Source organism: Phaseolus vulgaris, chromosome 9 (assembly GCF_000499845.2).
Source record: "Phaseolus vulgaris cultivar G19833 chromosome 9, P. vulgaris v2.0, whole genome shotgun sequence".
In the NCBI taxonomy this organism is placed as follows: Eukaryota; Viridiplantae; Streptophyta; class Magnoliopsida; order Fabales; family Fabaceae; genus Phaseolus; species Phaseolus vulgaris.
Genome location: NC_023751.2, coordinates 16,861,065 through 16,888,156, shown reverse-complemented (window position 1 = coordinate 16,888,156; position 27,092 = coordinate 16,861,065). Strand labels below are relative to the sequence as shown.

General features: G+C 30.6%; 2 protein-coding genes across 2 annotated transcripts; both read left to right on the top strand.

Annotated features, from left to right (window-relative positions):
* The first annotated feature begins 5,136 nt into the window (after positions 1 to 5,136).
* Positions 5,137 to 10,482, top strand: LOC137822788 (carotenoid 9,10(9',10')-cleavage dioxygenase 1-like). The gene is made up of 13 exons (XM_068627786.1): positions 5,137 to 5,360; positions 5,466 to 5,603; positions 5,710 to 5,812; positions 7,002 to 7,261; positions 7,810 to 7,989; positions 8,079 to 8,157; positions 8,269 to 8,350; positions 8,887 to 8,949; positions 9,051 to 9,189; positions 9,306 to 9,558; positions 9,670 to 9,734; positions 9,801 to 9,965; positions 10,052 to 10,482. Exons 1-13 carry the CDS (start codon positions 5,250 to 5,252, stop codon positions 10,202 to 10,204), a joined length of 1,791 nt encoding a protein of 596 aa, XP_068483887.1. The 5' UTR covers positions 5,137 to 5,249; the 3' UTR covers positions 10,205 to 10,482.
* A 9,960-nt stretch (positions 10,483 to 20,442) lies between these two features.
* Positions 20,443 to 25,310, top strand: LOC137822744 (carotenoid 9,10(9',10')-cleavage dioxygenase 1-like). The gene is made up of 12 exons (XM_068627728.1): positions 20,443 to 20,785; positions 20,850 to 20,952; positions 22,841 to 23,100; positions 23,187 to 23,366; positions 23,483 to 23,561; positions 23,639 to 23,720; positions 23,787 to 23,849; positions 23,944 to 24,082; positions 24,198 to 24,447; positions 24,561 to 24,625; positions 24,699 to 24,860; positions 24,960 to 25,310. The coding sequence occupies exons 1-12, from the start codon at positions 20,486 to 20,488 to the stop codon at positions 25,068 to 25,070; spliced, it is 1,794 nt and encodes a 597-aa protein (XP_068483829.1). The 5' UTR covers positions 20,443 to 20,485; the 3' UTR covers positions 25,071 to 25,310.
* The last annotated feature ends 1,782 nt before the right edge of the window (positions 25,311 to 27,092 follow it).

Here is a 27,092-nt window from a genome sequence, read left to right as displayed (position 1 = left end):
CGATAAAACCTAATCTCACCCACATTTGCGACTGAGCATTCCATGTAATGAGGAACACGAGGCAAGGATCAATGGGATCTGAAGGAAGCAAGGTCCCCGCCTTGCAACAAATCATGGAGGCCATGAGGGCTCTCCAGGAGGCAAACGAAGAATATCGACGAGAGCAAAAGCGAATCTGAGAATAAGCCAAGGCCGAGCAAGAACGGCTACGAGCATAAGCCCGAGCTGACTAAAAGCGCCTTCAGGCTCACCTTATGGCAGAGATTGAGGCCTCCTGAATAACTGTGGAGGAGCATGCACAAACCAATGAGGTGTTGCACAAGACCAACGAGGAGCTACAGAGGAGCTTGCGCCAACAGGGTCGACGTCCCGTCCCGGAACGTTCCCCATATTTGTCATCCAAGGATGATGCCAAGTCGTTCTCTTAGCAAATCATGGACGAGCCTGTGTCAATAACACCCAAGATCGCCTTTTCTCTCTGGTGTAAAAGATCCTAAAAGTCATCTAAAGGCGTTCAGGGCTCAAATGATCATCTCTAGGGGGTCTGATGCAATTCGATGTAAGATGCTCAAGGGTACATTCACAGGGACAACCCTGCAATGCTTTAGTAGGATCCTAGATGGACACATAACCTCTTTCCCTCAATTCTCTAGACTGTTTAAAGAGTGGTTCTCGACTAACAAGGTCAACCCCCCATGATTGTGTGATATGTTCAATGGCAGACAAAGCGAAGGAGAGTCGGTAAAAGGATACTTGAATAGATTTTGTGCAGTCTCAGTAAGACTTCGAACCCAGGATGAAGAGATGGTGGTGGTCCCTTTCGTACAAGGGATGACAACAAGCCCGTTCAACGATTCACTAATAACTAATAAGGAATCCGAGGGAGACGTTATTTGATGTACGTGAACGAGCTACCGCCCATATCGAGGTTGAAGAGGCCGTGCTTAGGAAAAATGGCAGCTCACGGTCGAAGCAACCCAGGCACAAGGAAAATAGCCGAGATCGTTCCATCAAGAGCAATGAGGCATCCATCGAAAAGAGAATGAACCCGATGTATGTCTTGTATGTCGCCAAGAAGGATGAACCTAAAACAAAGGCCAGGGAGGAGACGGAGATCAGACCCAAATTTCGAGTATCTTGTAAAGAACTCTTAAGCATGCCAAGGGTAGCGGATAAGCAAGTACTTAAGCGTAGTAAGCTCGGTTGGATGAAGTTATACCCAGCTCGGCCTGGGGCAGGTGTGGGCCCAATGGCACGTTACGAGGTAGACCTAGATGATTGGTAGCCTTTACGTAAAAGATAATTAAAGTAAAAATAACAGAAGGAATAACTGAATTAGTTAAAGTGTATATATCTTTTAAATACAAATGAAAGTTGTTAGCAATGATGTGACATAACACCCGAAAAACAAAGGTGCATGTTAACATAATGTTTTACTGTTGAAATTATATGCTTGTTGTTGAGATTATATTCTTGTTGTTGAAACAATATTTTGGTTGATGAAAATTGTTGAAGGAATGTCTATAAAAAGGGTTTAAGACCCCGGGTAAAGGTATGTTTTTTTCTGAATACTTTAGACTAAAACAAATTTTATAGTTCAAATGTTCTCACTGACTTAATTGTCGGAATGAGATCAATCGGTAGAACCCTTTCTTTCACAAAGCAATAGCATCTTAAAGCATCCATTGAAGATAAATCAAGTGGAGCTCACCACCTAGTCTGACCAAGATCAACCGACGAAAACAATTGTTATATATAAAAAAGTTGTGAATAACTCGATTTTACTTAAGAATTTACTTAAGAATAATAATTTTTAAGTAAAATCTATATATAAGTGCTTATTTATCTATGAAATTGGAAATTATTACTAAGTAATAACAAATTTTGTATGATTGTTTACACCTACCCATTTATCACAAGCTTTCCATACCTACAGTGCTATCTTGCACTCAAAGAATAAGTGTGTAATGGTTTGTTACATTTCCCTGCACCTCTGCATCCAATTTTGTTTTGTGGTTACCTTATTTAATATAACCTTCCAAGCATAGTATTATGTTGATGCTAATGCCTTTATATTCCATAGTAAGGTGAAGGAGTCAATTGGTTCTCCTGTGTTGCTTTCTTACAGTTTTGTGTAAGCTCCCTTTACCATGTATAGATCCTCCTATTCATCTCTCCTTTGACCCATATTATTTTCCTATCCTTAGATTCTCATCTCCACAAAAATTTTCTTGTTTCTTGGATCTAGTTCTTGACTTGGTAAGTATTTTATTCTATTTATTTTTTACTTTGTTTCCATACATCTTTGTAAGAATATCCTCCATTTCAACCTAATTAGCCCATTTCTTATTAATTAATTGAATATCCCTATCTACAATTACTCCAATGGTAACGTCCTCTTCATCATTTACATCCATTACAAGAAGCATACTTCCATAACACCATAGTAAAAATCATTAGGACATAATTCAATCCAGTAAATATAAATAACTAATATATTTATTATTAAAGTATAGGCTCTTATTATATAACAAATACAAATTCTAAAAAATCTCTCACATGTAACCATAATTCTTCAAACAAATTGCATCATGAATTTCTTAAACACACTTATGCATGTTATTTATTTTCACTTTTCCAAAAAATGTTCCATATCATATATTATATAATTCAACCACTGAAACTTTCAGCATTCAAATATGATTAAACCATGATAATCATTATTATCAATGTATTGGAAGTGTAAAATAAATAATGTAATTTTTAAAGGAGAATTAAAGGTAAGGAAGTGTTTGCTTTGGTTCAACTTAAAGTTTGGTCTTGAGGTTACATTCAAGTCATATTCTGCGCATTTTTCCTTTTCTGATTGGTACCTTGATCATTTGGTTTGCATTGGGATGATCTCATGATTCCCCTTTTTAGGTGTATGAGTGAAAATCTTAGGTAATTTTTTTTCTCAAATTTAGATAAGAGGAGAAGATTAAAGGTTGAGTTTCATGCATAAGGTTGAATCACCCCTAAAATGGTTCATATTTATTTATTTTTTTATTATCGATAAAAAAATCATTATTATTAATACATTTATCACAAATAAAACATGAACGAGTAACCTAAAAATTACATGCAATTTAATTTTCTATGAGATCAGTTTAAAAATTCTTAATTGTAATTCAAATATTGCACATAAATAAATAAGACTATTAATGAACTGATATTTAAATTTACCTTTCGTAAAATATCAAATACATGAACAGTAAATATAAATAAATAACTATTGCTGATAAAAAAATATAAATAAATAATAGAGGGAAATTCTCATTAAACCAAGTCAGCGAACATATATGAAACACGTGTACGTGTAGAAGTGTTTCATATGAGCAACATATGTTAATGAAACTTTAGGACATTTTTATTGTAAGGTTCATATATAAAGTTATGAATTTAATATCTGAATTTTATAAAAAAGTATTTATTGAAATAGGTTGATATAATATAAAATTTAAAAGACCTTATATTATAAGAATAAAAAATGTTTTTTAATTAAATTGATTTTTTTCATCGACAATAAATTAAATTAAATCGGTTGACTTAAAGGTGGTCAAACCCTCATACAGAGAATAAAAGATAAAAGTTCTTTTCTACCTTCGTATTTAAAATCCACAGATTAATCATCTACTTCCTTTCCCAACACTAATAACTGAAGAATAAAACAACGCATCAACCTTAAATCGAGTACATATATACCAAGGGTTAAAGACATCATTCAGAGAACGAGAAACTCACTAACGGTATCTTTGATTTGATCCAAGACCAAACTTTGACCTGTGCAAGAGAAAATACTTCAATATGATCAACCACTCCTACTTTAAACAAACAATTATTCCTGTGTCTCCAAATCTCACTGACCAAAGCTATCCAAATATTACCCATAGTAAGATTAACTGAATTAGGTGCATCCAAAATCTTTAAATGTTCAAAATGTGACCCGAGAACAATAAGATCAACCGAATTCATTCCTAACCATTCATAACATAGGTCCCAAATTAGCCAAGCAACCTTGCAACCGAAGAATAAATGATTTGTTGTCTCCTCTGATAACCTGCATAAGCTGCAAAGATTACTCTCAATCTATATCCCTCGTCTTTTCAGATTTACCTGGGAGGCTACCTTGTTTTCAATCACCCTCCAAGTTCTGACATGAGCTGAAGGCAACGCTTTAATCGCCTAGAAAGATTTGTAAAATCTTGAATCTTCCTCTTCGTCTTCTCCCTTTAATAACCCGTAAGTAGACTTGACTGAAAACACGGTTGTCTCACTATCCTTCCTGACCCATTTATCCCCTATCTCTGACTCCATCCTCCTATTAGAAATCGTCTCTAAAAGCTGATTTACTTGATCTCCTCCCAAACGAACCCGTTCTCCACCTTAGTTAAATTGAATATATATATATACATGTATGGCATTCAAATTTTAATATATAACCATAAGTGAAAACCATTCATAAAATATTAATCCAAGAATCTAATAGTTGTAAATTTGTAATCCTAACAGTTAAATAATGAAAATCACCACTTGTTGTAATAAAACCATAATTCTTATTACCTTTATTCAATATGAGAAAACCAAATTTTTGTATCATTATTTTACGATACCTAACTTAATAGAAAATATTATTTTTACATTTGTATACTGAAAGACATGTGACATTCAATCTTTCAAAATTTATCCACCTTCTCACATGAGTCTACATTATTAAATAAAACTAATAATAAATATGGATTAATTGTGGTAGACTTGATAACTACAAACATGAACAAAAGATGATTATTCTTTCTCAACTTGTAACTCTCTAAATGGAGAAGAAAGAGTATCATTGAATATGATATATTTAGATACCATAACCAAAGTTTCTTATTAATTATTAACTCTTCTAGAGTTCCTATTATATCGAAGTGAACCACTAATGCTATCATCACTGAGCCCATTGCTCAATCACATTTTTACACCTTGCTCACTTCACTTAAAATACAACTCATTATGATATATATTATATATAATAACTACTGCATTTATTACTAAAATATAAACTCACGTTAGGTAGAGAAATATAAATTCCCACTAGATTTCAATTTCAGTACACCATATTTAGATGTCCACGATATGCCAGTGCTTTCTAGACATAGTTTGGTACATGTGTTGAAGTTAACCCAAAGTGTGAGAAGCACCAAGCTACTTTAACCAACACATACATGGCCACTTCATATAAAGCATTCCCATTGAATTGCTCCATTCAGAAAAGACCCTCCCATGTCTCAGACAAATCTCCTCACTTCAACCTTCCACCCTTCCCTGCCTTTAAGGTAAACATAATATCTAACTATGTATGTATGTATCCCTTACGACACATTGGTTTTTGTTTGCTTTTTCCACTTTAACTGTAAGTAAATGTGTGATTTATTGAGTAGCCACTCAAGAAAATTCTGCCTGGAGTCCCTTTACAAATTGATGTTCAAAAGATTATCACAGACACTGCAGCTAAATTGCTTGAGGCTTTCGTAGATTCATTCTTTGAATTTGTTGACCAACCGCTGCTTCCATCTCAGGTACCTATGTACGATAAGGAAGTGTTTCTGCTTCATTCATGTAAAAAGCACAACATATATAGGTTCTTTTAAGCCTCTAATCAACATTGTTCCATTAACTGTGCAGAGTAACTTTGCTCCGGTGGAGGAGTTGGGTGAAGCCATACTTGTTACCAGCATCCAAGGACGAATTCCAGATGATTTTCCAGAGGGTGTCTATATTAGAAATGGTGGGGATTCCTTTGAACTTTTTGTATTATTAACTCAACATCATTTCGATATATAAATAAATAAGCCCCCTAGGCCCCTAAGTTTATATGTAGCATAGTTATACGCATGTATATTATTGCAGATCGAGATTATGTGCACACACAAATGGTGTGGAGATCCTGAGAAAAAAATATTTATGTATTGGAATGAAAAGTCAGCGGAAACCTAGTTTAGCAGTGAAAGTATGTGGTGCTGCTGCAGGTGGTAGTTGAATATCAGATGCTTTTGAATTTTTTTGTTGATGTCTTCCTCTTTGTAATAGACACTTTGGAGTAGATGTTTCTTGATCCAAGTAGTGTCCTGTAATAGCAACCTGGCTTAGAGGAATATATGGATGTTGAAGCTGTTTTCTCTTAGGAATATGCTTCTAGTATGTGCTTATCTTGGAAGAGGTTGATTAGGATAACTTTTTCTTTGTTGGTTGAAGATCCCATGTGCTTATTTTGGGAGTGGTTGATTAGGATAACTTTTTCTTTGTGTTGGATTGAAAGGCAAAGATATTTGATATATATAAATATAAATTTAACTCTTAGATTTTATAAGATTAAGTTAAGTTTATTTTCTTTTCATAAAAAGATATAAGAGTTGGAGTATCAAAGTTTTCTGTACATATTATATCATTTTATTGGTAAAAAAAAACTTAGACTCCTTGGCATTTTTCCTTCTTTGTACTTAATAATTCAATAAATTCTATAAACTCCATTTCTGAGAGAAAAAATGAGAATTTTACATTGCTTTCAGTCCTTATATTCTTCTTCTAATAAGATTGCGGAGAAAACAGTGAAAACGACATAAGCTACAGTTGCAGGCTGCAATACAACATAATCAAAATGTCAAGGCTAGTGTACAGTAAGATAGGAAGTCACTGTTTGATTAGATTAATTAATTAGTTAATCTAGGAGCATACTAGAATCCCCATTAACATCAGATAAGTCTGCTTTTCATTTACTGATTAAGTTCATTATTTAATTCTTGTGATCACTGTTTCAATTTTATAAGTAAAACCTCTTAAAGATATCTACATGTATAAATATTATGGATTTGCGCTTAATATGAGATTTTGCTACACATGTAGAAAACTAAGTCATATATTCAACCCAACTATTTTTAAAGTTCAGTGTAGAGTGCTAATGGGTACATATTTTGCAGGACCAAATCCACTTTTTGGAGGGTTAAAATCAACAAATTCTATCTTTGGGAGGTCAAGTCACATTTGGGTGGAAGGAGAGGGAATGCTTCACGCAATTTATTTTAAAAGGTCAAGTGAAGGGAGGTGGAAGGTCCTTTACAACAACAAGCACGTTGAAACCGATACATACAAGATTGAAAAGCAACTCAGCAAACCATCGTTTCTACCGGCCATTGAAGGCGACTCACTCGCCATTTTGTCTGCTTATCTGCTAAACTGGGTCAGCCTACTAGTTGTTATGATTCTTAGCACACTAAAGTACACTTGCTTGCAAGAAATAATATAATGAGGATCTCACTAAAATTTGGCAGTAGTACACATAGAAAGCTTGTTTCTTCTCAACATTCATGCATTTACATGTCTAATTATCAAACTCATTTGTGAAGTGTTGGAAATCTAACATGGACTAGAGATTAAAGTCTTTCATTGTATATAAGTAGGTGCAAACCTCAATCTTATGAGTCGATTTTATGGGGTTGAGTTAGGCTTAAAGTTCACTTCGTAGTAGTATGAAGAATCAAGCAACAATTTGATGAAATTTTGGACGCATTTAATTATTGATGTTATGGAATAAAAGGTAAACAAAGAAATGAAGGAAATAAAATACTGAAATAGGAAAATATATTAAGTGAAACAAACAGAAAAAGATATTCATTATCTTTGCATTTATGCAGTTAGTTGCATTTATGTGCAGTTAGAAAAAAACACAATATCAAATATTGGCATGCCACAATTAGTGACATCTTGTAGATTTTGTGGATTTAACAGTTGCGATTTGGCAAAGCAAACAAGTACATCAGCAACACCAATGTGTTTGAGCATTCTGGCAAGTTTTACTCGGTTGCAGAAAATCACATTCCTCAAGAGATTGATATCTTCACACTAAAAACTTTAAGAAATTGGGATGTCAATGGCGCCTGGGATCGTCCTTTTACCAGTCATCCAAAGGTTTTTCTTTTTATGCATATCAACAAATCAATAGTTTTAGCACTCTAAATTGTATTCTTGCTCTCAAATTCTTTGATGTTCTATCACAGAAGGCTCCAGATACGGGGGAGCTAGTTACATTAGGAGTTGCAGCAACCAAACCTTTTGCAGTTGCTGGGATTATTTCTGGTATTCCTTGTATTGTAAAAGTAAAGAAACAAAGTGTATTCATTAGTTGCTTGCAGTAGTGAGTAATATCTGAGATTTTAAGTACATGCTTCTTTTCCTCTCCTTTTTCAGCTGATGGAGAGAAATTGGTTCGAAAAGTTGACCTCCAACTCAATAGGTCCACTCTTTGTCATGACATTGGTGTTACAAAGAGGTAGCATTGCTGACTATTGTGCTAGTTTTTTTATCAGCAATAAAAACTGGGGTGATCCACCCATATACATATATTTCCAAGTAATTCTACCAAAAAAACCTACCTCAATTGAGAATGGTTCCCATGTTAACACAAAAATATATCAAAAAGCACTACATTCATAAACACCCTGCCCTTCAGCTAGAGTTTGATTACTCAAAAACACCTGATAAGGTACACACCCTTCAGTCAGAGCTTTTACAAAAACAGAATGGCCAAAGTAAAAGGGTAGATCTGCACTAAAAAAACTGCAGATTCTCAATCTGTAGTATGTTGAAGCCAGCCTATAGCAACAGTATTGTAACAGCACAAGAATATGAGGTGCCAACTCCAATGTTAACGTGCGTTGTGTGTTCAATAGAGGCATACTTGCAGCACTAAAAAAACACAGAAACCAAGCAATAGGAGGCCATAACATGCAGACTTATCCCTTGGAGTTAATTATTATTTAAAATCTGCATTATAAAATATGTATTTTGTGGGTTTGTGTTTTTCAGGTACAATGTGATCATGGATTTTCCTCTAACTATTGATCTAAACAGAGTTCTTAGAGGAGGCCAGTGAGTGCATCTCATTTGTATGAGAGATCATGCCTTCAATTTAATCTACGATGAAGTTATACAAAAATATCCTTAACTGAGTATCTCTTGTCTGCGTGTAGATTAATAAAGTACAATAAGGAAGAATACGCAAGGATTGGGATACTGCCACGCTATGGTGATGCCAACTCAATCAAATGGTTTGAGGTGGAACCTAATTGCACTTTTCACATTATCAACTCTTTTGAGGATGGGCACGAGGCAAGTTATATGAATCTCTTGTGTGTAACCAAACATGCACTAAAAGAAATTATTAGATTTGTGATCAAAAGGGGTGCGAAAAGATTTTGAAAATATAAATGAATGTGTATCAACAGGTTGTGGTGAGGGGTTGCAGATCTCTAGATTCACTAATTCCTGGACCTGTCCTAAGTTTGAAGGAATACGAGTGGTTATCTCGCTGTTACGAATGGCGATTGAATATGCACACTGGAGAAGTCAAGGAGAAAGATATCTGTGGAGCCAACGTAGTTTATATGGATTTTCCTGTGATCAATGGAAACTTCATAGGAGTGAGGAATAGATATGCATACACCCAAGTAGTCGATCCAATTGCAAGCTCTACTCAAGGTACATTATTGAAGATTTTCTTGTCTTTTTTTCCCCTCAAGAATTATAAATAGCCTTTCATATTTGTTATATAAACGTTCTATAACATGACTATGTCATTGGGTCATTTAGACGCGCCAAAATATGGAGGCTTAGCAAAACTCTACGTTGAAGGATCATGTACAGAGTTCTCCATGGTAAGAGAATGCTTGCACAACACGTTTTACTGATATCAATTTCATAACTTGGATTTTGTGATTCAGGGAGTCAAAGAGCAACCTGAAGAGCCTATAAGAGTGGAGTGCCATATGTTTGAGAAGAACACATTTTGCAGTGGGGCTGCCTTTGTCCCCAGAGAAGGGGGTCTTGAAGAAGATGACGGTTGGATCATAGCTTTTGTTCACAATGAAGATACTAACATATCAGAAGTGAGTTGATATTACTCCTTAGCCTATGATGGGTCTTGCTGAGTATTACACATACACTAATCACCTCTTATCCACTTTTCTTTCAGGTTCATATAATCGATGCAAAGAAGTTTTGTGGTGAAATGGTTACCAAAATTACCATGCCTCGCAGAGTACCATATGGGTTTCATGGAGCTTTCATGCAAAATTCGTTTCAGGCACAGGAGCACAACAGTGTGTATCACCAACAAGCGCCTTAAAAACCTGTATTTCTCCAAAAATTTTCCTCCATCCAAGCTGCCAAATACAGTAACGCCAAGTAAAGTCTTAATTTTGTATCTATTACATCATGTTCATAGATCTCTACTTGCAATATCCATTTCCTCTTATGGTTCGCAGTGAAGATGCTTTCTTGTAGATGTGTCTATACATATTTTGTGCACAAATGATCTGCATATTACTAAATTGTTAAAATCAAATTATGAACTGAATGTTTAAATTATAGAGGATGTCAAAATATGATTTTTGCTTTTTGTTAGACTGTTTAAACAGTTCAAGTTGGATTATATCATGGTAGACCAAGAAAAAAAACCTCGAAGAAGCATTTGCAGACCGTGGCAATCTGATCATGTTGTCGGTGAATGATTTTATGTATCTGGGGATTTTTATGTATCTTAAACTGAAACAAAAACTGATTTTATGAAGCTTATAATCTTTTTTTCCATCACAATCTAGCTTTCCACAGTCACACTCATATCAGTGTAGGCTACATCCATTTGCTGAAATATCTCATGATCTTGTTGATTTGTAGGCTACGAATATATTCTACCTTATTTCTGTAATGATTTGGAAATATGTTTTCATTCGGCAATGTTATATAATACTGGCCCAAACTAAGGACAGAATTAATATAAACTATAATATGTACATTTTTTAAACCAAATTTGAAGTTTTATAATAACTTATATTTTATGTATTATTAAATACAGCATATATTATTAAGGTAAAATTTTAAATATCATTGGATAGTAACGGTTAGGAAGGTAATATATTAACACCATAATCAGGGAAAACATACACCTTACATAATAATAAATTAATATTTTAATACTTTTTATTTTATTTTTAAATTCTCTTATATGCATTCTCTATTTTGATCATTTATATATATATATATATATATATTTAATATTAAAATTTGAATAAATATTATTATTATTATAGTATATTTTAATAAATATGAATATACATGAGAAGACATATAAATTAAGTGCACCTACTCTATTGATGTATTGGGAAGGAAATGTAGTCAACATATTAGTTATATATGGTAAATTTACAAATATTTTTAATTTTAAAAATAGAGAAGAAAAAAAAAAGCAGTTTCCAAAACAAATAGACCAAACTCAAAATCAAACTGTTTCGTGATTAATTTGAATCAAATTGAAAATTAAAAAAGTATTAAGAAGCATCATGTCATAATCAATCAGATTAAAAACACTCCGTGTAAACCCACACAAATTTTATAAATTCAAAACATTATAGCAATTGAAAAAAAAAAATAAGTCTAGAACAACAACCTACCAATTTCTCCACTCTCTCTGAATAAAGTAGTCCACATCTAACAAATAATAAATAAAATAAATTTTTAAAATTAAAAAACCGCTTTCTTAACTGCTTTGAAGAAAATGTCAAATTAGTGTTTCACAAAGAAAATTACCGATTATTGTGATGGTGCCCAGAATCCCTTTTGTTAATTTCTTCCCTTCCATCTAGTCACAAACTTCAATTACAATTTCATAAGACAAAGTTCAAATTAGAGTTCCACAAAGATTAATCAAAACATAAAAAAGATAAAGAGAAATGAGAATGAAAGTATGCTTTTAGAGGAAAGAAAAAAGAAAAGAAAATAGAAAATAGGATAAAAAAAAGTGGGAAACACTACTAGAAAATCATTAAATAGAAACTAACTTTAAAGATTAAAAATAATTAGTTATTATATTGACTAAATTAGATATTATCTTAGAGACTAAAAAAATGATTGATTTTTAAATTAGTTTTTTATTATTGATAAATAGTTTATAAATTTGTATCTAATTAGGATTCTAAATTTGGTAGCAAAAACATTAGTAAATTAGATACAAATTTAGAAACTATTTATTAATAATAGAAACTAATTTATGAACCAATAACTGTTTTACTTTTTAAAATAGTATCTAATTTAGTCAATATAACAACTAATTAATTTTTATTTAAGGATTTTCTTTTAATGAAATCTGAATATTAAATTAACCATTCAATTATTTTGAAAATGAAGGGTATTATATTTCAAATGAACGCATCACATGCCATGTAAATAAAATGTATTTTTTTTATCGTAGTTACTTACTTCAATCTTATAATCAATGGTGGAAGAATTTTCTAGGCAAATAAACAAGTTACACATAGGGAATTCATATGAATGAGAATAGAAGAGAGAGAAATTTGGAATACAACTTGAAATCAACGTATGTGATAGATTATAACAGTCAAACAGGGGAGGAGGAGGACGTTTACATGTCACTTAGCGCATTTAATTAATTTTTATAAAAATATATAATATCTCTTTGATACCAACAATTTGAAGTATTTAACCTATGTAGCATAGACACTGACACGGACATACGTATATGATATATGAATATGGAAACACGGATCTATATTTATATAATTATAAATTATATAAATTGACAATAAAGATTTATGTGTACAAGTATGTTCCAGATATTTTTTTGGAGCAAAAAGATATTTTTCATAATTGGTTCAAAAAGATTTGTTTTTTATTTTTATAATCATAATAAAAATTCATACAATAAGTTTGAGTTTTAAAAAATTAATGTATTTTTTTTTAAATTGTGTTAAAATCGTGTTAAAATTGTAAAAAATTCTTTGAATTGAACATTTCACGGATATTATTCTATGAGTGTCAGTATCGAATACGTGTATTCGACACCGACATTTAAAATAAGTGTTTTGAGCTTTATTTTAACTCCTTCTCGAAACATTTATTTTTTTGTTGTTGCTATTTTCGCATCTATAAGAAGATTCTTTGCTCTCTACAGAGGGCAAAAAGAAGTGGAGAATATATACGAAACAACAGTAAAATATATACAGGGTGACATTGTATTGTATGTTAACCCACAACGTTGATGTTGACTTCAAAGCAACTTATTAAGAGCCAAACAATGACTTTTTTTATTTTTTCCTTTTTATTCTTAACAATAACCTCAAGTTGTCAAAAAAGATGATAGTTTCACATCCATAAATTAAAATACATCCATTATACAATTTATAATATTAAAATTTTAATTAGATTTATTTTATTTTTAACTTAAAATAGCAATGTATATTATTATATTGTTAAATAGTTGTTAAGTGAGTGGAATTTTTATTGAAAGTGTAAAGTACAATTTTTCATCGAAATTCTTTCTTAATTAATATGCAAGTGAGAAGAACAACATAGAAAATATAAGACAAAGTTAATATTCACTATAGTGTGAGATTATAAATACTAGTGAGAGATTATAAAGAAAATATTGTATTACATCATTTGTCGAGTAAGATTAAGTGTTACCTTTCGAGTGAGAGAAATAAATATTGTAATCTTATTTTCATAGTTTCACATTTTCTGGAGTAGGACGGTGAGTTTTAAATTCTTAATTGAAAAGATTGAAGATTTTCAGTATCAATATTTTATTTTTTTCTATTTTTTATTGTTTATTTATTGCTTCTAGACATGCCCATTTTATATCTACACCAAAGAAATTATTTTTCAACAAAAATACAAACAATCCGAAAAGGACAAAACATTTATTTTCTTACAAAAACATGCTTCCAAAACCATTACTGTACTTTAATAATATCCATCAATTGACTAGAATTAAGAGAACCATGGCAAAAGACAATTTTGTTTTAGAATAACCACTACTTGTGTTAAAATAATTACTTTGCATTGTCCTTTAAACTAGTATAATAATTCTAAATTGAGATCAGTTTAATGAGTTTCAAATTCTAGCAGTTGTCTTCATCAACATGATGCTTGGAGAATAGCATATATTTTTAATATATTAACTTGGTTATAGTAACATTATTTTTTTATCAAAATATCTCGATGTTTATAAAAAAAATGATAAATAAACAAAAAGATACTTTAAAGACGAATCAATCTTTATACAAAAGAATGAGAAACTCAAGAGTATCTTACATAACACTACAAGAAAATCATCAAATCGAAACCAATTTTTAGAAACCAAAATAATTAGTTGCAATAATAACTAAATTAGATACCATTTTAGAAACTAAAACAAAAATTAGTTTCTTTTTATTATTGTTAGTTTCTAAATTGGTATATAATTAGCAACCAAGGTTTTAACTACCAAATATTTAGTTTCTAAAAACCTTTGTTGCTAATTAGATACTAATTTAGAAACTATTTAACAATAATATAACTTAATTTAAAAATCAATTTTTGTTTTAGTTTCTAAAATGGTCTCTAATTTAGTTACTATTGCAACTAATTATTTTGGTCTCTAAAAATTAGTTTTTATTTCATATTTTCTTCTAGTAGTGTAACTAAGATAACTAAGGACAAAGTCTAGCTTGTTTAGGCTTCTTTAACCGTTCTACCATTACTCTAGCAGTAGCATAACCCAGTATCCATTGGTTTTTCAAATTTTTTTAGTAGCAACCATGGCAAATTAAAAGGGTTTTAAGCACTTTTCAGACAATTTTTCTGCATAATTTTGCAGCAACCATGGCAAACCAAAACCAGATTATGTTCTTTGTTTGGTTTTGTTATCTTGAATGTCTTAATTTTTATGTGATTATTGATTATTGTACCAAGGTTAAAACATTCCTAAAAATGTTCTTGTTAATTTTATTTTATTTTTTATTGATAAAAAGAAGTAAAAAAATAATCCAGTATCCAAGACAAATTAAAAAACCTTGAAACCATTTAGCTCCAACAAGATCTTTCCTGTCTTCTCAAGTAGTACAGGAACTTGTTTATACATTATAAACCTCACTAACAACATTAAAACTGTTAATTAGCCAACTAATTTTTTGTTATTCCATTTCCTAATGACAGCAGCAGATTTACTTTGTTCTCATGAGTGAGTTGTATGGCTTCACTCAGAGCAACCAAAGCTGGGACAATATAAGTAACATTTTTGTGGAGAAGTTTAATTATTAACTATTGATACCTCTAAATTAAGTCAGGAGGAAGGAAGAGAATTGTTGGAAATTTCTCTTTAATTTAATGGAAGATTATGACCAATGAATATTGATAACTAATCCATTAAATATATTCAATGATGGTCATTCAAAAGTTTTTTGAAATTGTACACGACAAGAAAATCTGGAATTACATACCGATTATTACATATGAATAAAAATCCGTATATAAAGTCAATTTACATACGGATATTATCCGTATATAACATATTTAAAATTTAATTTAAAAAACAGAAATTATTATATATGGATATAATTCGTATGTAATTTATTTCAAATTTAATTAAAAATAATAAAGAGTGTTACATACGGATAACTTATTTTAAATTTATTTAAAAAATAACTAAAAATGTTAAATACGGATAAATTTGTATGTAATTTATTTCAAATTTATTTAAAAAATAACTAAATATATAATTAATATTTATAATATTAATAATAATAGTGATAATAAGTATAATAAAAATCATAAGATGACAAAATAAAATTTCTAGTGTAGTGGTTAAAGCTTATTTGATACCTCAAGCAAGTCCCTTCCAATGCAGTTTGTTTTCAACATTAATAATAATTATGATAACATATATAATAATGGGAAATAATAAAAAAAATTAAAAATAAATGTAATGAGCATTAATTTTTTTTATGATAAAAATATTCATCTCATTCTTTGTCTAAGCAAGTAAGAAGAAGAACATAAAGAGAAAAAAGAGAATACCCCAAATAGGATAATTAATTCTGAATTTTTTCAACAAAACCTCCTAGAAAATATCACTCTAAACCTTCACTTTAGTGTATCCTCCTCCTTCTACTCCATATCCAAAAACGTTGCTTTTGCAGCTGCCAAAAGCATACACTCACGGAACTATGCAGCAGAAGGAACGGTTATAGCAACATTATAAGCCAAAGTAGTTTTGTTAATTACTATTTGTAGATTAGCTTATTATCTTGGCTTATACAAAAACCAAATAAAGCCAAATCCAATAACTACATTCAATAACTTGGTTTTTAACTTTCTAATTTGATTCGTTTTTGTGCTTATTAGAAACAATGAAGTGGCAAATAAGATACTTTCCAATTAATGCAAGAAAAAAAATTGTCTTCTTTGGATGTAGAAAACATAAGAAAACAAAACACAGCTCATATCCAAACAAACCAACAAACAAACCACACGGGAAGCATCACAATATTAACTCGGAAGAGAAAACAAACACCAATGATAAATACATAAGCCAAAAGCACATGCATCATTGTCACATGAGAGAGGAGCGCGTGCATTTTTCGTCATAATATATGTTAATCTATGGTTAAGAAGAATATGCAAACTTTTTTAAATAATTTTTTAGATAAAGTATACGAAGTCACAATTCCATCATTTCCTGTGACACTCTGATTCCACTTCATTGATATTAAGATACTCTCTTTTGTCAATATATTCAATTAAATTATTCCAATGGGTGACATCCTAATTAAAAAATATATAACCCAAAAAAGTACACTTCTCTATTTAACCTTTAATAAGCATATAACATAAAGGAATTTATTGAAAAAGTTTGAGAATGAATTAAAAATATATAAAACTATAAGAATATAAAGTTCAATTTATAAAAAAAAAAACTTTTTCTTTATTATTTTCATCGACAAATATGTATACTTGGTAAAAAGTTATTGATGTTTAGATATTATATATATTTTAAAATTTTAATCCCATGAGTTCATAATATAAAACTTTATATATATTAGATAGAAATGGGAAATGGATTGTTTTTTTATAAGAGTTTCGATATATTGACACCGTTTGACAGTAACACATATTTGACACTTCAGATGTGACAATGACGTGATAAATTTAAAATATGGTAGTAACGCGAATAAGCAGTGAGGCGCGAACTTTAAAATAGGGTAAAAAGAACATATTACATTGGTTAAATCATCTAACCGGTGTAATATATGACCCATATTCAAAAGCTTTTAGAATTTTTTTCATGAAAAGTTTGTGGTCATAAACGTCACATAAGTAATCACTTACAGACAACCGGGTAACCATTTTTGCATGTGTCAGTATATGTGAAAGAATCTGTGATTGGGTAACCAATTTTGATAGGATGTGTATCCAGTTCTGCCATGGGTGTAATATATGACCTATATTACATCGGTTAAATCATCTAACCGGTGTAATATATGACCCTTATTAAAAAAGAATTTTGAATTTTTTTTCATGAAGAGTGAGTGACCATAAACATCACATAAGTAACCACTTACAGACACACGACTAACCAGTTTTGCGTGTGCCAGTACATGTGGAGGAACTTGTGGTTGGGTAACCAGTTCTGGAAGGGTCGGTATCCAGTTCTGCCATGGGTGTAATATATGACCCATATTACACCGGTTAAACCATCCAACCGGTGTAATATATGACCCATATTCAAAAACTTTTTGAATTTTTTTTCATGAAGAGTGGGTGGCTATAAACGTCACAAAAGTAATCACTTACGAGCACACGAGTAACTACACTACAAGAAAAACATGAAATAGAAACCAATTTGAGATATAAAAAATAACTAGTTACTATAGTAACTAAATTAGATACCATTTTAGAAACTAAAAAGAAATTGGTTTCTAAATTAGTTTCTATTATTGTTAAATGGTTTCTAAATTGGTATATAATTAGCTACCAAGGTTTTAACTACCAATTATTTAGTTTCTAAATTTGGTAGCAAAAACATTGGTTGTTAATTACATACCAATTTAGAAACCATTTAACAATAATATAAACTATTTTAGAAATCAAAAAAAAAAAATTAGTCTCTAAAATTGTTTCTAATTTAGTCTCTATTAGCAACTAATTATTTATTTTTTCTAAAATTGGTTTCTATTTCATGATTTTCTTGTAGTGTTAGTTTTGCTTGTGCTAGAACATGTGGTTGGGTAACCAATTATGATAGGGTGGCTGTAATACATGGCCCATATTATACCGGTTAAGCCATCTAACCGGTGTAATATATGTGTTTCCCGTTGCTTTTTTCTCCCTCCCTCCGACGAAGTCGCTGCTTCTTTCTCCCTTTCGTTCGACCTTCCCTTTTGTTCAAAACTTTCTCGCTTCCACTTCCGCACCTGCACTCAAACGCTAAACTCTTATGCTCTTACAAAACTGTCACATCACTCCCACAAAATTACAACAAATTTCACTGTCACATCCTCATCCAATATCACGTCTGCGATGTCAAGTTTATGTTAGTTGATATAGAGAGTGTCAACAAAACATCAAAATTGAAAAACGCAACTTGGAGAGGAATATTCCAATCCCAGAGAAAGCTCCATATGCAGTTAGAAAGATACAAGAAATACAACAATTTAATTAAAATTAAAGCAGTCTTATTTTTTACACTATTATAATTATATATTAAATTTATTTATTTTTATAATTACTGTATCAATTTGACCTGAGTAACAGTCTCATTATAAGTTATACAGTTTCGTCAGAATATTTATGTATGTACTAGTAACGTCAGAAGACTATACTCCATTATTATTGTTATGAACATGTGGGTGAGTTATATTTTCTCTAATTTTTAGTTCATGTGTATTAAAATATAGGTTGATCCCCCTCACAATATGTATAATTTTTTTAACATTTTATTCTTGTATAGTTATTTGTATTGAATATTATTAAATATTTCTATTTATTATTTATTAGTATTATACACGTTAAGTATGAATATTAATTTTATTTTATGTTTCATTTTTATTTTTATTAAATAGTAAATCATTAATATTTAAGATTTTTTAATAATTTTGTTAATAATTTTCAAATTTTCTCCTTTAATTCGTACGAGTATGTCTTTTTTTATACAACACAAGTTAAATATTTTTTTATCAATAAAAAAAATGTGATCTTTAATGTTATTTAATTGCAACACTCTTTTCATTAAACATTATTATTTTTTTAATATTATGTAAATGTTTTTACTATAGTTTTAACTAAATGCAAGAGCATCATAATTAAGATTCATAATTATATAATACTTCATTTACACTTCAAAATATTGATATAATATTTTAACTATTTTTTTAGAACTTGAAATTTTAAATTTATTATTATTTTCATGTTCATCAACAACATACATTAATGATTTTTTTATATAAAACTAAGTTTAAACTTAAGACACTAGTTATGAAGATGATCTTAAGGGTGTATTATTGTCACTGATGAAAAAATAAAATTTAATGATAATTTATTATGATCATTTTAACTCAACCATCATAGTAAGTTAAGCAATTACGAACTTGAAAATATAAAAAGAAAATGTGTCGATTCAAATTAAAAGTGACATAAAAAGGTCTTCTTAGAACATTTGTTTTTGTGCTCCACCATTTTTATCTCTTAGTTAGCTCTTTTATATATATATATATATATATATATATATATATATATATATATATATATATATATATATATATATATATTCTCTTTTAGTCACCACCATTTCACTACAAGATCGCTACAACAAGACACTAGCAAAAAATTATTACTCACCACTGTGACTCTATCATTTTATTGGAAGGGATTAATAACTATAATGTATATGATAAACTTTTATTTTCAAATATTTAACACAATTACAGATTAAAATCAAAGACGAGTAATGAATTGTTTTCTTTTTAAAAATAAAAATAAAAATAATAAAAATATTTCAGGAATATACAAATCCTTATACAATACAACAGGACATAACTAGATTTTCTATCATTCCGAAAACAATAAGAAAACATACTTATAAATAAATAAAAAAACTAGTATAATCCGCAAAAAGAACTACTCTATCATAATATCTATTCTCAAACATTTATATACAAAGAAAAATGATACATTGACAACCTTACTCTACTATACAACCCTCTTTATGTTTAAAATTTCAAATTTTATATAAAATGACAAAAATATTTTTTTTTATATTATTAATAAGAAATTGTATAACGGAACAAGATGTCAATATATATTGTTCATATACAAAACATATAATTATTCGACCAATGTCAAACCCTAACAAACCCACTGATAAAGTTTTTTAATGGCTTTCATAAATATCAATTTAAATTAAAAATAAATAAAAATATTACACTATACCTTTAATGAATACTGAATTGTAAGACATTGATGGATATGGTAAAATTATCTGTCTTTAGTTAATGCAAAATATTGAGTTTGGTTTAGTATTTATATTGAGGTGGTAGAGTGTGGTAGCGTTGTGTCCAGAGACAATTCATAATTAATGGAAACGCATATGTCAGCTTCATTCACCACTCTCTCACCTAATCGCTCCATTCAGTCCATTACTCTGGGACTTTCCTCAAATTCAATTAACTCTGCCTCTTCATTTTTAAAACCTAAGTCACTTCCATATATAAAACATTCATGTTCACTTCATGTGCAGCAGATCTTAAGAGCCATACCTCAAATTCCGCTCCAGATTCATGTTTCCAAAGCCATCACAGACATTAAAACCAATTTTCTTAACGCTATTGTGGATTCAGCCTTTGAGTTTGTCGACCAGCTAGTGCTTCCGTCTCAGGTGGTTCAAGTGTTTTACTCATCATTATAATATGCATGAGTTTATTAATTATAGTATTTTGCAGGCTAACTTTGCTCCTGTGGAGGAATTAGGAGAAGCCATGGATATCACTGATATTGAAGGCCACATACCACATCATTTTCCAGAAGGTGTCTACATTAGAAATGGTATGTACATTTGTTAGTAGTTGATTATTAATTCTGATTTTATTATTTTTAAATTATTTATCGTTATTATTGTATTAATGATCAGTTTATGGGCTGTTAATATTTTTATTTTATAGGTTTCATAATCTTATTATATATATTATTGAAGTAAATCAAAATAAATAAAAGAATCAGTCATGTAGTTTTGCAATCTTTTGTAATTATGTTTAATTAGTTTTTACGACTTTTTACCTTATGATATTTCTTTCAATTAGTTTTTAAACTACTATCAATTTTTTAACTCTATCTGGATGCATAGAATTTAAAGAGAATCAAATTGAAAATAAATCTTGTATGTCAATTTCATCGATTGAAATGTCTGAGTATTAGTTTTTGAATAAAACTGATATAACAATAAATAAGAGTGAAATCAACGTTTCAATTCTCAATTTGTTATGTCACAATCAAGTTTCTTTACAATAGAATTACTTTAAAACTAGATTATTATTATTATCAAAACATTATTTGTGATTATGAAATTGTAATCATTGTTCGATTGATTGTACATTTAACAGTTTGCCATAAATTATATAAAGTGTTTGCATGTGTTGGGAAAATTTAGAATTAATTCTCCCTCTTTGATGTAGATACAAGATGGATACTTGCGAAAATAATAAACAAATAATAGAAAATAAAGCAAATAGAATAATGATACATAGAAATTTTGTAACGTGGGAAAACCTTCTTCAAATTGAGAAGTAAAACCCACGGAACCTAGTACAAAGTAAAATTATAATATTTTGTTTCTTATCAGTGCACTCAATCTCACCTAACAATGATGGAATACAATTTGTCAAATGGAATACAATCTCTCTAGCATCTTACTAGGATTTCTAATCTCACAATTATGGTGAAAATGTCTCTACTATGAGAGTGGAATTACAATATTTGTTTCTCCTCACTTTATGACTCAATCTCATCCAACAAGGATGAAATACAATATCTCTCTACCATCTCACTAGGATTTCTAATCTCACCATTATGGTGAAAATGCCTCCACTATGAAAGTGGGATTACAATATCAGTGAGGATAACACTCAATCTCACACAACAACAAGAATGAAATACAAAGTCTCTGTAGCATATTACTAAGATCTCTAATCTCATCATTATGGTAAAAATGCCTTCACTATGAAAGTGAGTTTACAAAGTCTCTCTAACATCTCACTAAGATTTCTAATCTCACCATTATGGTGAATATCTACTCTTTCTTTTTCTCTCTATCACTACAAGAAAATCATGAAATAAAAACCAATTTTTAAAGACCAAAATAATTAGTTACAATAGTAACTAAATTAGAGACAATTTTATAAACTAAATAAAAAATTGGTTTCTAAATTAGTTTCTATTATTGTTAAATAGTTTCTAAATTAGTATCTAATTAGCAACCAAGGTTTTAGAGACCAAATTTAGAAACTAAATAATTGGTAGTTAAAACCTTGGTTGCTAATTAGATATCAATTTAGAAATTATTTAACAATAATAGAAACTAATTTAGAAACCAATTTTTTATTTAGTTTCTAAAATTGTCTCTAATTTAGTTACTATTGCAACTAATTATTTTGGTCTTTAAAAATTGATTTCTATTTCATGATTTTCCTTTTTAATTGACTTAATTGAGGGTATCAATAATTCAATTCCTCACAATAATATTATCAATATTCATTGATATAATCTCATATTAAATTAAAAAAGGGATCTCCGAACAAATTGCTGTTAATTAATCACGAACACACGTCTTTAATCAGAATTTACTTTTACACACCGTGGCAGGGAAAAATAGTTAAATCGAAAGCTTTGTACTTATTTAATTGATCATTTGTCACTTGGCCCACCACATGATGTACAGGATCAAACCCACTCTTTGGAGGATTGAAATCATCCAAGTCTATGATGGGGAGGACAAAGAGTGTCTGGGTGGAAGGAGAAGGAATGCTTCATGCTTTGTATTTCAAAAGGAAAAATGACGGCTGCTACACCATCTTCTACAACAACAGATACGTTCAAACTGTAACATACAACCTTGAGAAACAAAGTACCAACCCTTTGTTTCTCCCTGCAGTAAAAGGAGATTCATTGGCTGTTATGTGTTCTATGCTTCTAAACTGGGTTAGCATTTTTTTAATAATGCATATGTACCAAAAACAATTTAACTTTTATATTATGCATGCATGTAAGATTTACTATTTTTACAGCTGAGATTCGGAAAACTAAATAAAGATTATAGCAACACCAATGTGTTTGAGCATTCAGAGAAGTTGTACTCGATTTCGGAGAATCACATCCCACAAGAGATTGACATCTTCACACTAAATACTTTAAAATACTGGGATGTCAATGGCGCATGGAATCGTCCTTTTGCAAGTCACCCCAAGGTTTCTTTCAATTAATAATATCTGCATAAGATACAAGAGTTTCTTCCCTAACTATACAGAAAAGTCAGTTTACTTAATGATAGTTGAAATTTTCTCTTTTTACACTCTTAATGCAGAAAGTTTTGGGTACAGGAGAACTGGTTATTTTTGGAGTAGATGCAACTAAACCTTATCTTGAAATTGGAATAGTTTCGGGTATGTATTCTTTAAATTCTTAATAACAAAAACGGATGTAATATCGATAACATACCCATCAGTGTAACCATTTTCAGCTGATGGAAAGGAACTGGTTCATAAAGCAGATGTAAAACTAGACAGAAGCTGTTTATGCCATGACATAGGTATCACAAGCAGGTATAATAACATTCATTACAAACAAAATAATGAAACTAGTGCATTCATTTATGTTTTTGTTAGCAGGTATATAGCGATATTGGATTTTCCACTGATTGTAGATTCAAACAGACTACTTAGAAGAGGCCAGTGAGTACATATATTTAGTACTCATATATTGACTATGATGATAAGGCCTCGCAGAATATTTGTAGGTTAACTATTTCCATGTTATTGCACGTAGATTAATCAAATTCGACAAGGAGAAATATGCCAGGATTGGGATAATGCCGATCTATGGTGATGCTAACTCAATCCAGTGGTTTGAGGTGGAACCTAATTGCACATTTCATCTCATCAATTCCTTTGAGGATGGTCATGAGGTCGTATCTTATCCACAAATCATTGATATTAAACAAACTTACCCAGAATTTCTTCAGATACTCGAACAAGTTAGCAATTGGCTGCAAAGTTGAGAAATTTTCTACATTGTAGCAGGTTGTGTTGTGGGGTTGTAGAGCACTAGACTCAATAATTCCAGGACCTGAAGATGGTTTAAGGGAATCTAAGTTATTCTCTCGGTGTTATGAATGGAGATTAAACATGAAAAGTGGGGAGGTTAAGGAGAAATATCTCACTGGAGCAGAAGAATTTATGGATTTTCCAATGATTAATGCAAGTTTTACAGGAATTAAGAATAGATACGGATACACCCAAGTGGTTGATCCCACTGCAAGTTTTGCTGCAGGTAATTCTTTAAAACAAAGTTTCACTATTCTTTAACTATTCAACCATTGCAAGTTGCAACAACCTTATTTACCATGAACCTAGATTCATAATTCATACTATGTTTCATGTTAGATATTCCTAAATACGGAGCTCTAGCAAAGCTATACTTTGGAGAACCATGTTCAGAATCACCTATGGTAAATATTATTACTTTCCTTTTGTATATTTTTTTTTTCTTAAAATTATTAAAAATTCAAATGTGTAAACCAGGGAGAGACTCGAAGAGAAGAGCTTATAAGGGTAGAATATCATAGGTTTGAAAGAAATGTATTTTGCACTGGATCTGCCTTTGTCCGGAAGGAAGGTGGCGTTGAAGAAGATGATGGTTGGATAATCACTTTTGTTCACAATGAAGATACTGGGATATCTCAAGTAGGTCAATAATAGTTAGTGGCAAGTATAAATTAATTAACTGATCTATGATCCTGCTAAACTCAAATTATCTGCTTAATTTCTTTATTGTTTTTCTAGGTTCATATAATTGACGCAAAGAAGTTTTCAGGAGAGGCAGTTGCCAAAATTGCAATACCTTGCAGAGTTCCATATGGATTTCATGGAGCTTTTGTGTCAATCTCATTTTAGCCGTGGTGGGTTGAGATGTGTTGTTCGAGTTAATTAGTAACTATTGTCACTAATGTTTGTTTTATATATCGTGTTATTATCCATTTTGCTATCATTATTTAAAATAAAATATTAGGTTTATACTTTTTTTTCTTAGAGTAATTAGCAGCTTTTCTTGTTTTGCTTTTTTTTTTTTTTTTATATAGTGTCACTTTTGTGTTTTTGGTGGTTGATTATTATACAATAAATTTATAGATATAATATATATATATATATATTTATTTTGTACATCTCATATTCATAAAGTATATATCTTACTTTACAAGTCAATTTTATGATATTGAATTAAATATAAATTAACCTTTCTTCAATTCTTTTCACAATATCTTAAGACGAGTATAATACTTATTAGAAAGGTTCAAATTACCTTAGTCACAATTTTAAATCTGGTTGAAGATCTTTAATGTAAATCTCTTAAAAATGTGAGAAATTATCTTTTTATATTTCAAAAAGTATAATTATATATCAACACTGATATGATTCCAATAGCAAGATGTAAATGATTATTTGACATTCTATGGAATCAATTTGAGTTGGAGATAGCTTAGGCACTTTTAATAGAATTGGATCAATGTTCTATGTTTCAAGAACTCACCAAAACTTGCACTAAACACCAAACTCACATAGAAGATCCATCTATTGCCAATTGAACTGATTAAAATGTATAGAAAGGCAAATGAACCGATTCAAACTCTTAAGAAAGCAAATGAACCGAACAAAACATGAAAAGAAGCTATTGAACCGAATTAAAACAAAAGCAATTGAAAATAGCCGAACATAAGTGCAAGAAAAGGAAGATGAACCGAACAAAAGAAACTAAGACATGTTTATGCTTCATATGAATATGGAGATAAAAGAAAGAAGAACTTATGGAGATGAAGGATTTGGTTTGATGATCACGCCACTTGGATGGTGAAGGCTCCAAGATAAGTGAGTTAGTGCCGCCACTTGAGAGAACCAAATGCACTCAAGATAAGACAAGGTGAAGGAGAAGACAAGTTCTCACAATTCTCTCTCAAATTGAGTAGAGTTTCTCTATTACCAATTTCCCATCTCCATTTTACAAAGGCAAGCACCTTTATTTATAGCCTAAGAGGTGCTGAAATGAAAAGCTAATTAAACTCAAATTACCCCCTAAATGACATAAAAGTGGCGCCAACTTAGAGCATGAGGAAGGTGTGACTTCCTTTCTTAGTTTGGCACCTCCCTATTACGTCTACACTCCTTTACTAAGCTCACACCCCCCAAGCTTCCTATAATTTTCCTAAACTAAAGCCTAAAGATGATTTTACAAAGGAGGTGTCTAATGTTTCCCTCTAAGCACCTTTCTAAACAATATTCTCTATTATTTACAATTTAAAAGAAACTATAAAGAGAGAGATATTTAATTGAAGTCCATTCTTGAAAGCTTGTAGACTTCTTTGGCGTTAGGCTTGATCCTCTCTTTTTGTCTTTTTTTAATTTTGAGAAGACTAGAAGGAAGAACTTCAAATGTGAGGGTGAATGCCCTCTTCCTTCATTAATAAAAGCCTCATTTATTTGATTATCATCATACTCCTCGAGTTGGAGAGAATTCGTCCACGAATTCTGAATCCCTGCACATAACAAAGTCATTTTATTTTTACAATTAAAAGTGGAAGAAAAAGGTAAACATGACTTAGCATTTGTAAACAAAAGGGATTTCAGAAAAGGAGGTTCTAGAAATCGACCAAGTTGGAAAAATTTGTTTGGGAATAACAATATGTTTTGGAAAAAGACCTCTTAAATGGTGAAAACCATTAGGAGGTATGAAATCATCCCTAACATTTTTTAACCAAGATGGTGTTGAAATAGGAACCTTGGATAATGAAAAAGATAAGGAAGGAAAACACCTTGGAGGTGAAAGGATAAGACTCGTGTCAACTTGGCCTTCTTTGTCTTTGTCATTGTTACGTGAGGTAGGTCTTGTTTTACCTTGTTTGTCATTAAGGTTTTTTTGTGGAC

Bases quoted from the DNA above. Each gene is read 5' to 3' on its own strand.
- LOC137822788 (XM_068627786.1), top strand. From the start codon at position 5,250: ATGGCCACTTCATATAAAGCATTCCCATTGAATTGCTCCATTCAGAAA. The intron at 8,351-8,886 runs GTAGCATTGCTG...TGTGTTTTTCAG, and splicing joins GACATTGGTGTTACAAAGAG to GTACAATGTGATCATGGATT. The intron at 9,966-10,051 runs GTGAGTTGATAT...CTTTTCTTTCAG, and splicing joins AAGATACTAACATATCAGAA to GTTCATATAATCGATGCAAA.
- LOC137822744 (XM_068627728.1), top strand. From the start codon at position 20,486: ATGGAAACGCATATGTCAGCTTCATTCACCACTCTCTCACCTAATCGC. The intron at 23,562-23,638 runs GTATGTATTCTT...AACCATTTTCAG, and splicing joins TGAAATTGGAATAGTTTCGG to CTGATGGAAAGGAACTGGTT. The intron at 24,448-24,560 runs GTAATTCTTTAA...GTTTCATGTTAG, and splicing joins CACTGCAAGTTTTGCTGCAG to ATATTCCTAAATACGGAGCT.